This window comes from Frieseomelitta varia, unplaced genomic scaffold, assembly GCF_011392965.1.
Source record: "Frieseomelitta varia isolate USP_RPSP 00005682 unplaced genomic scaffold, Fvar_1.2 scaffold_213, whole genome shotgun sequence".
NCBI classification, from domain to species: Eukaryota; Metazoa; Arthropoda; class Insecta; order Hymenoptera; family Apidae; genus Frieseomelitta; species Frieseomelitta varia.
Window position 1 is genome coordinate 183,878 of NW_025109895.1, and position 12,414 is coordinate 196,291.

Sequence of the window (12,414 nt, forward strand, 5' to 3'; positions counted from 1 at the left end):
AATATAATATTAAATATATCATGTATATTATATAATATGTGTTAAACATATCATGTATATTATATAATATATATTAAATATATTATATATATTATATAATATATATTAAGTATATTATATATATTATATAACATATATTAAATATATTATATATATTATATAACATATATTAAATATATTATATATTATTATAAATATATTGCAACATTTTCCAAAAAATTAAACATCCCCAAAACAGAGAAAGAAACCACGCGAATAAATTTAACGTGGCAGCCACGACCAACAGTCGCGAGTTTTCGTAGCCTTCAGTCAGCAAGCCTAAAGTCCTGCCGACAGTTGCTCACCGGTGGGATAACGATCTCTTTATTCTCATTATATTCCCTGTGATCACGTGCCGTGGAGGTAATTATCCAGTTCGGTTAGTCAACATCTGATCGTAACCGCGATGCTTGGCAAGGTGTACTTCCTCGGAGGAAATAAAGAAGAAGAAGAAGAAGAAGAAGAAGAAGAAGAAAAAAAAAGAACTGGCCACCGAGCGTACGTACGTATGTGCGAGGAGTTTGCAAATGAGTTTGCTGGCCGAATAACGTTCGGATAGACGATAAAAACTGGTTCTCGGAGTGAACAACACTCGAAATAACGGGGCCCTGTGGCCGCCGAGTGGACCGAGTTTGCTGGAAACCGCGTTACGTTTACGACTATCTGAATGGGTCAGGCGTATTTAGTTAAGAGAGGCGAGCATCTCCAGCCAGATGAGCATTTGACCCACTCCGTGTGCCCGGGTGTTGGTTATTATTTTTCCAACTTCTTCGTTCATCGCGCGGAGAGGTCGAACCAACCGCCAGCCAACTCTTCAAACTTCGTTTCAAAGCTGATTATCTGCACGCGAATATCAGTTATCGGCGGGTGATAAAAAAATCGGCGTTTCATTTCGAGAAAAACAACTGAAAAATGGCGCGATTATCTCTGCTCGGTTACGTGATTGAATTTATAACGGAAATCGAAATGGATAAACTGTATGTGGCATTTATATTATTATTTTATACTAGTATATATATTATTATTGCATGTTATTATATATTATTGTATTATATATGAAATACTTGTATATATGGGTGATTCTTTTTTTCATATTATTATATGTATTATTATTATTACATGTTATTATATATTATTATATATGAGATACTTATATAGGGTGATTTTTTTCATATTATTATATATATTATTATTGTTTTATATTATTATATTATGTATTTCATAATATCATATATGAGATACTTCTATATATAGGTTGATTTTTTTTCATATTATATATATTATTATTATTTTATACTATTATATTATATATTTCATAATATTATATGAGATACTTATATAGGGTGATTTTTTTCATATTAGTATACATATTATTATATTATATTATTATATTATGTCTCATAATATTGATATGAGATACTTATATAGGGTGATTTTTTTCATATTATTATATATATTATTATTGTTTTATATTATTATATTATGTATTTCATAATATCATATATGAGATACTTATATAGGATTTTTTTCATATTATTATATGTATTATTAATTATTTTATATTATATATTTCACAATATCATATATGAGATACTATTATAGGATTTTTTCATATTATTATATATATTATTATTATTTTATATTATTTTATGTTATTATATTATATATTTCATAATATCATATATGAGATACTTCTATAGATTGATTTTTTTCATATTATTATATATATTATTATTATTATTTTATACTATTATATTATATATTTCATAATATTATATGAGATACTTATATAGGGTGATTTTTTTTATATTATTTTATATTATTATATTATTATATATTATTATATACTATTATATTATTATATTATTATATATTTCATAATATTATATACGAGATACTTATATAGGGCGTGTTTTTCTTTTTAATAGACCAATCGATGCAGCTTTTTATCCCCTTTAAAAAAGTATCGACCTATTTATGTGGAAAAATTAACAAATCAGGAGAAATCTTAGCGTCAATTTTTTATAAAATTCTATGTATTAAAGACAAGGACAAGTATGAACACAGTAATATTCAGCAGACTCTTTTCCTATTTCGTACGATGGATTTTACAGAATTAAGATTAAACAATCTCCTAAATTGATAAGTTCTCGACATATGTAGATAATACTTTATTATAGAAAATGTCGAGTTGCATCGATATTAATATGGAGCAAAAAATATATAATTTCACTTTAAAAAGTGGATGTGGCCTTGAAGTTGAAGATAAGTTTGATTAATTGTACTATAAATAAATGGATTTCGAATAAACATCGTGCTTGATTTAAGAAAAAGATACTAATAAAAGTTCCACTGTGTTGGATATATATTGATTTGCTTTCTTTAAAATTTTTATCACCAGATATGATGTTTTCTCCTTTTGACATGAAGATAAAAAATTTATCTGCTTGCCAAGAAAAGAAAAGGCATCTAATGGAAACTCTTCTATATTCTAACCAAATTTTAATATTTTCACCGAATAAATGTAAAACGGAGAAAAATGTAATTTAACAAAAAAAAGAAAAAAACATATTCCACAAAAATAAAAGAAATATTGTACAAAAGTTACGCAACAAACGTATGTGATTCCCACATTTGTGCAATTCTAATTTCTGTTCGTTTCAATTTTCTTTTTTTCTTGCGAATAATATAAAATGGAAAGAACGTAATTTGACAAAAAAAAAAAAAAAAAGAACTTCGAAAACAAATAACAAATAATATTTGCACCGTGTTGAGACCAAAAGTGTTTTCTTAGAGAAAGCGTGTTAACATCAATGTTAATGTTCAGAGATGGTAAGATACGTGTATGACAAGATGATAATGAGAGAGAGAGAGAGTACGATTCTCATGTACGATTCCAGTCGGGTTCTTTTTTTTTTACTAACAGTACTTCGTGGTACTCGGAACGGAAGTGACGATTGTTACCTGGAGAGCCAGGACTCGGGACCGGTTCAAGCTACTAGTCAGACAAACTGCCAGAGCAAGAAGACCTGGTTGAGCTTGCACCAGGAGCCTCGGTGCATCGGTGCATCGTTCGGTGCATGCGGCCAAACATTCGACGCAACCCAATTCGTCCAGCGCAGCTCTTCTGGTACCGACTCGTGGACCCGTGTGACCGGAAGACGGTGGCGAACTTTGGGCCAACTGAACACCGCGAAGCGTTTCAAGCAACAGGGTGACTCCATCAGCTGGCGGCGAGGCGAACTCCTGGACAAAGCTGAAACGAATAACTTTTGTTTTAAATATCGTTCTGAGGCACGAGTTTGTCTATCAAACATCGATACTTTATTCTCTTATCAAGAAAAGAAACATTGATGAGTTTCTGTAGAAGTGAACAGAATTGAGAAATTTTGTTCTTTTGTCGATGAGAACTGTTTTATGTATGTGTGTGCCAGTAGGTATATTGCAATGTGAGTAAATTGGCAATAGTAAAATGATATATATGGTATATGTTACCAATAATATAATAATATTAATATATTTATCTTAATTATATATAATAATATATATATATATATATATATATATATATATATATATATATATATAAAACACTGATGAGTTTTTGTAGAAGTGAACAGATTGAGAAATTTTGTTCTTTTGTTGATGAGAACTGTTTTATGTATGTGTGTGCCAGTAGGTATATTGCAATGTGAGTAAATTAGCAACAGTAAAATGATATATATGGTATATGTGTTACCAATAATATAATAATATTAATATATTTATCTTAATTATATATAATAATATAAATATATATATATAAAACACTGATGAGTTTTTGTAGAAGTGAACAGATTGAGAAATTTTTTTCTTTTGTTGATGAGAAATGTTTTATGTATGTGTGTGCCAGTAAGTATATTGCAATGTGAGTAAATTGGCAATAGTAAAATGATATATATGGTATATATTACCAATAATATAATAATATTAATATATTTATCTTAATTATATATAATAATATAAATATATATATATAAAACACTGATGAGTTTTTGTAGAAGTGAACAGATTGAGAAATTTTTTTCTTTTGTTGATGAGAAATGTTTTATGTATGTGTGTGCCAGTAAGTATATTGCAATGTGAGTAAATTGGCAACAGTAAAATGATATATATGGTATATATTACCAATAATATAATAATATTAATATATTTATCTTAATTATATATAATAATATAAATATATATATAATACTGAAGATATATATATAGATAACACTGAAGAGTTATTGTAGAAGTGAACAAATTCAGAAATTTTGTTCTTTTGTTGATGGGAACTGTTTTATATATGTATGTGCCAGTAAGTATATTGCAATGTGAGTAAATTGGCAATAGTAAAATGATATTTTTATTATATATGGTATATATTATCAATAATATAATAGATATATAATAATATTAATATATTTATCTTAATTATATGTAATAATTAATATATATATATTACTAATAATTTTTATTATATATAATATATGTTATCAAATTATATCTGTAGAAACAATTATTATATATGTGTCAAACGTATATGTAACATATATGTGTCCAAGTCGATGTATTTTGAATGAGAGTAATACATTCTGCTTGAAAATAAAAAGAACATGTTAAAACGACATATTTCTGAATACAGGAATGTAGGAATAAGGAAGCAGAGTTGAGTTTTTAAAAAACAAAGAAATAGCACGTACGAAATTTTCCAAAAAATACTTTATATTTAAATAAATCTTTTTAAAAACGGGGAAGATTTTGCAATGCATTCGAGTTATTGTATTTTTACTAATTTGGTAATTCTTAGATTTGCCACTTATTAATAATCTAATTTCGATATGATAACCTGAATGATATGATAACCATTACGTGATAGCCTTAAATAACCTTAATTAGAAGAAGTGACATTTGCTTAAAAATTTATTGCAATTATTCGTGATTTATAAATCGAGAAATAGGAGAATTTTTTGAGGGTTAATTTCACCCTCTTCGAAAGCGAATTTGACTACAAAATGTTCAAGCTGAATTTCCATATTTTTCTTAACTACATTTGGCCACAGTAATAGTAATAGTCAAATAGTAAATAAAGTAATAGTAAGTAAAAAAGTCATAGCAATAGTAATAGTCAAATAGTAAATAAAAAAGTCACAGTAATAGTAATAGTCAAATAGTAAATAATAAAGTTAAAAATTTTAAAGTCAAATAGTAAATAAAATAATTTTGAAGTCAAATAGTAAATAATTTAAAGTTACACTTTTTTCCTTCCTCCTGAAAGCTTCAGTTTTTTAAATTACGCTGTTTTCTACGAATATTCGAAATCTTGGAAATTGTCTTCGGTAGTGTATCCACGACTTTCAACGAGATCAGAATTGTTAGGAAAACATTTTCATTGAAGTTCTTTACACAGTCACACTACAAAGTGACACATGGTTGATTGCATGGCCTGCTACGTCCATGGCACCCGGAGACCGGAAGTATTGGTAACGGTATGAACACATTTACCTTGAATACAGGCATGTCTTGTACCTTATCGTGTGTAGTTATTTCTGTGTTTCTCAAATTCACACATTCTCAAATCCCAAGATTTGAGTTATTTTTAAATTGTTGCAACAACCAATTATTTATTAACTAATTGTTACTTTTTTTCCGTTCAGACGCTGGAAAATATTTTAGTTTCAATTTCACATGAAAGATAAGAATATAATACAAGAACAATTCACACAATATTTTATACAGAACTGAAAGTAAAATATCTCCTATCGATTATAAATATTTCTCTGAAAATATTCTAAAATTACAAATATATATAAATTTTGTAATAAATATTATACTCTAATATTATTTATAATATTAGAGTATAATAAATTTATAATATTAGAGTAATAGTAAATAATATATTACAATATTGTTTAATATTATTTAATATTACTCTAATATTATTATTTAATATTAAATAATATTAGAGTATAATATTTATTACACTCTAATATTATTATTTATAATATTAGAATATAATATTTATTATACTCTAATATTATTATTATTTATAATATCAGAGTAATATTAAATAATATATTATAATATTATTTAATATTATTTAATATTACTCAAATATTATTATTTTACTATTATACTCTAATATTATTATTATTTATAATAGAGTAATATTAAATAATATATTATATTATCTAATATATAATTATAATATTATTTAATATTACTCTAGTATTATTTAATATTATTCTAATATTATTTAATAATATGAAAATTTTATTTACAATAAATATTTTACAACAAATAGGAAAAGCGAATGTTTTTTTTTCTACCCGACGAGTAAACGCGAAATTTAAACAAAAAAAGATTCCATCTTTTCATTCGACGAGTACGCTCGAAATAAAACGCTCAAGGGGTTAAGAGTTTTGACGCTGTTGCGTGATTCTTACAACGTCGCGTGACATTCCCGCTAATCGTCTCAGTCATCAGATCATCCGATTTCCACAATCGTCGAGGGAACAATTCGCAGTGAGTTGATGAATAAATCGCGAGAGATAAGATCAGCAAGGCGTTTAACGCCTGGGCCATTTAGTTAAAAAGACGGAACGCAAGGTGAGTGTCACTGCGCCGATCAATCTCTTCGATGTAGAAGCTTGGTATGTCGCCGAGGCTGCTGCAACAGGCATTGAACTGCAGATACGATGGGAAAAAGTATAATTACATAATTATGCGACCTTACGATTAAGAGAAAAACCGATCCGGTTTTATGAGCGCGGCGTTGAGCAAGTTCCTTCGAGGTTGTCAACGAAACGATTATAAGAGTGACGGCGCAATAACCCCCCGATAACTATTAGCGTAATAAATGCGAGAGAAGGAGGGCTTGAGAAAGTGCGCTTCAATTAAATTACACGCTTCTCAATTTAGTCTGACGTTACTATTAAACGCGAATCCCCTAAAAACGACCTGTTGATATTACACCGCAAGTGTTTGGACACATCTAAAGTGCGCTGCTGCATGAAATACGATTGAAATGAATCCAGGACTGGGTAAAATGTTATTTGAAGCAATAACATTGGCAAACTATCTGTTTTGTGCGAAATTGTTTGATTAGCTTTGAAAATGAAATACTTTATTGATTAATATGAAAGCGTTATATATATTATATCATATTGATTTATCTATTTATTTAATTATTATTTAATTTGAAAGCTTTATATATATTATATTATATTATATTATATTGTATTGTATTATATTATATTAATATATATAATAAGTATAATATATTATTATATATATATATTATAATATATTATTAATATATTATATTTATTATATGTTATTGATTAATATGGTATTTAATTTGAAAGCATTTGAAGTCTTGAAATATTTTACTTATTTCAATTTATTGGAATAGAAAGTGATTTATAACACTATTTACGATTTATGTACGATTTATAATTATTATTTAATTTGAAGGCTTTATATATATTTTATTATATATTATGTATTATATTTATTATATTTTATTGATTAATATGGTAGTTTATTTGAAATCTTTATATATATATTATATTATATTATACTATACTATATTATATTATATTATATTATATTATATTATATTATACTATATTATACTATATTATACTATATTATACTATATTATACTATATTATACTATATTATACTATATTATACTATATTATACTATATTATACTATATTATACTATATTATACTATATTATATTATATTATACTATATTATATTATATTATATTATATTATATTATATTATGTAAATATATTATATATTATATTTTATTGATTAATATGGTATTTAATTTGAAAGCATTTGAGTTCTTGAAATATTTTATTTATATCAATTTATTAGAATAGAAAGAGTATACGATTTATAACACTATTTACGATTTATGTATGATTTATAATTATTATTTAATTTGAGAGCTTCATATATATTTTATTATATTAATATGTTATATGTATTATATTATGTTAATATATTATATATTATATTTATTATATTTTATTGATTAATATGGTATTGAATTTGAAAGCTTTATATATATTATATTATATTAATATATTATATACATTATATTATTTATTATATTTTATTGATTAATGTGGTATTTAATTTGAAGAGCACTTGAGTTCTTGAAATATTTTATTTATATCAATTTATTGGAATAGAAAGTAAATACGATTTATGATACTATGATAAAGACTATTCTGTTAGTATAACTATTGTGACGCAAATCTGTTTGTGATATTTAAAGTCAAAAATCTTTTGAAACACAATGAAATGTTCTAATAACATCACAGATGTAACAACAGTTACACAGCTTTGACAATAATTGTTATAGCTCCGAGTAATGGCATTAAACGTTGAAATAATATACAATACAATCTATCATAATTGAAATCCATGAAAATGATCAGAAAGTTCAAGTCAATGTCGAGCAACACTCTCCTCGTTCATTATCATTATTAATGTTTCAAAGTTCTGGTAATTTTGTACGAAACAAATTAATAGAACAGCCAATTATTTATTGCATGGTACATTATGCGAATAACGCCGAAAGTGAGAGAAGCATTCCCTGTTCGAGGAAGTTCTCACGACTCGGAACCGAGAGACCTGCAACGTGCTACACGTGTCTCAGCTGTATAATTAAGGAAACTAACGTGACACGATCCGGAGATAGCTCTTGTCCATTAAGGGAATCCCAACCGGAGGAAGAAATGCAATCAGTTGCCTCGAAACGAACTTTCTTCGTGGATCACTCTTTGACAGTTGTAATATCTATTTCCTCGTCCTTGCACCTGTCTACCTTAAGGCCATCGCCGCGCGTACACATGCACAGGTTTTCAACGTGGATCGTACCGAGGGGAAACCGTTGTGTTGTTCCTCTCGTTGGATCGAACGATCGATGAATCCGATATGTGGTAAAGTGATATCTTAACGAGAACTCTAAGCGAACGATAATCGTGTATAAAGTACCAGTAATGACACCGAATCGACACTCGATGCCACGTGAAAAAAGCTGATCGTCCGAGCCTCGCGCGCGACACGTGACGAAAATATTATTAAAAAAATATTATTAATATAAATTATTATATATTATATATAATTATATATTACGTATAATTATTATTATAAAAATTTATTTAAAAAGAAGGATGTCGGGGGAAAAGCTCTTGCTGTTTATCGTTGTTTAATTTATTATTTACAGTGCCAGTGTGTTGTTTCATATTCGCTATGAAATTTGAATTTTGTATTTTGAAAATTCAAAATATGTATTTATATTGTCAACGTGTAGTTTCATCGTAACCTCTCGTATCATATTGTTTGTAATTTTATTTGAATAGTGTGAATTATGTGAAATCAGATTGAAGAGCAAGAGGAAAAATATAAGAAATGTTCATATTTTGGGAAATACATTTTATCGGACGCATGTAGGATCACCAAAAATCAATGTTCAAGATATTTTCACAAAACTGTGAATGATTTGTACTGGTTAGAAACTGTTCAGCGTATATTAGAATAAAATACATCATGTTGAACATTTATACATACGTCTAATGAAAGATAAAATATATGAAAAATAAAGAATTATTTCTCTATTATCTATTATTAATTATCTAATATTATCTATTGCCTCTATTATCTATTATTAATTATCTATTATTATAGAATTAAAAAATTAAAATTAATTAATTAATAATATAAATAATATAAATAATAAAAATAATAATATAAATAAATATAAATTAAAATTAAAATATTAAATTATACAAATAGTAAATAAATATATATAATATAAAATAAATTAAAAAAATCTAAAAAAAAAATATAAATACAATTATAAAAATAAAAATTAAATAAAATTAACGTTTTAAATTTTTCAAAAAATAGTTTAAAAAAATAATAATTTTGGGAATTATAGATAATTAAAAAAAATTCTTATTTTATGTTTTATTATGTGTTATATAGTTTAATAAAACATTAATTTTGTAAATTAAAATTTAATTTATATTATATAACTAATATTATTTTATATAATTAAAGAATTAATTTTTTTTTAAATTATATTTATCAAAAGTTATTATTACTCAAATTTTTTAATTATAATAGAATTTTTACATATAATTTTTATTTTATATATAATTATATTATGTATGTTCTTAATGTTTATAGTATGTGAAAGAATTTTAGGATTATTATTATTAATTAGTATAAATTATGAATTTGGTCATCAAAAAATAAAATTTTTAAATTTAATATTTTAAAAATGATTGAATTAATTTATATAATTTATTTAATAATAATGGTTTATTTATTTGATTTTATTATTTTAAGAAATTTAATTTAATTAATTATAATATTTTTTTTTATTTTAATATATTAACTTGAAGAATAATATCTATTATTAATTATCACCTTCTATAATCAGAATGTGCAATGTGGATCAGGATGCGACACCGGTTAAGAGATTCCAAAAAATATTTTCCATTGTACATAAATTGCATAATGAAGTAACGTAATACACTTTGCATATTTATGTTCCGAGAACATATGCATATCATGTGCGCATAAGCATGTAACATATTTATCTCGTATGCCATCGAATAATTATTCATAAATGCCGTTATAAGACTATTTATACATAAAAATGGAAAAATTACTTATTGTTTACTGCAAAGCAAATTATAATTCCTCGATATAGAATAAAATACAGTGAACAGTATCATAAAACACGTGTTACATGTTCTTTTTCTATTTGCATATGTTTCATGCATATTGTAGCACGAATAGTGTTTATGTTAATTTATTTTCTAAACATATTTTATTTCCTACGTGCATCAACATCCACGCTCTAATAATCATTCTTGTCAATTTAAAAATTTCATTTCACAATTAAGAATACAGTTGACCACATTCTTGACTGGTGAGACTAAAACTTAGTTTTCTCAAGAGAATTAAATTTTCTAATCTTCCTTCAAGGATGTCTAATTAAAATTTCATTTCACGAATAAAACTCTCGTCCTCTTAAAAATTATTCAGAAATAATTGATCTCGGACCTCCCCGCTAAAATTAAAATTATTATTTTTCCTTTTTTTATTATTTCTGAATTATAACAGTAAATTAATTGAAATATTAATTCGCCATTTCAAATTTTTTCACTTTATTCCAGATAACAGAAATGTGTACAACATGTGCGTCTTCTAGACGATTTAACTATATTATCGGGCAACAACTTTACGTTTCACGAGAAATTCGTCAATTGTGGCAAAATCTCTTTAAAAATCATCGCGTGTCTCTTCGAGTAAAAAAACACGGAGGGATTCCGATTTACTTACTTAATTAGCGGTATGCTAAGTTTCACACGTACACGTGTACACATGAGACGAAGGATAACAAGCAAAACAGCTGATTAATCCTTGTTCATGTCGCGAATATGGTTGCGTTCCGTTATCCGCGACTGGTCGCAACACAGATGCACAAAAAGAGAGGATAGAAAGCACATCAATTACATTGTACAATATGTACATATCCTTGTATTGCAATGACTAATAAGTAATTGTTCTTTTCTTCCTCGTCCTCAGCTTTCGAGGAAAAGTCAATTTCGAAGAGAAAGTGGAAAACTTCTGGGTGGAAGAAGTTTCTCTCTCTGAGAGAAGCGATTTTGAAGAGAAAGAACGCAAATACGTCTTTCTTTGTTATTTTAGGTCTTTGAGAAGATAAATTTTGAAGCAAGCAAATTTTTTTGCATCTCGCCTATGAAGCTACTTGGAAATATTTATTATATATTTATTATAAATTATATATGGAAATATTTATGTATTATATATGGAAATATTTATTATATATTTATTATATATAAATTATATATGGAAATATTTATATATTATACATATATAATTATTATACATATATTATACATAGAAATATTTATTATATATTTATTATAAATTATATGTGGAAATATTTATATATTATATATAGAAATATTTATTATATATTTATTATAAATTATATGTGGAAATATTTATATATTATATATAGAAATATTTATTATAAATTTATTATAAATTATATATAGAAATATTTATTATATATTTATTATAAATTATATATAGAAATATTTATTATATATTTATTATAAATTATATATAGAAATATTTATTACATATTTATTATAAATTATATAATGATCTCAATATTCTTGAATTGAAACGATGCTCAAAATTACGACACTAGTCATTTTGCAGAAAAAGAAATAAAAATAATATATTAATAATAATATTATAGTATAATAATTATATATTATTA

General features: G+C 25.3%; 1 protein-coding gene across 2 annotated transcripts in view; it reads right to left on the reverse strand.

Annotated features, from left to right (window-relative positions):
• Positions 1-12,414, reverse strand: part of LOC122527202 — a 38,281-nt gene that overhangs the window by 4,987 nt on the left and 20,880 nt on the right. For both annotated transcript variants that reach the window (XM_043651181.1, XM_043651180.1), the window contains exon 3: positions 3,004-3,295. In XM_043651181.1, coding sequence (XP_043507116.1) covers positions 3,004-3,295 — 292 coding nt within the window. The remainder of the gene's footprint in view (positions 1-3,003; positions 3,296-12,414) is intronic.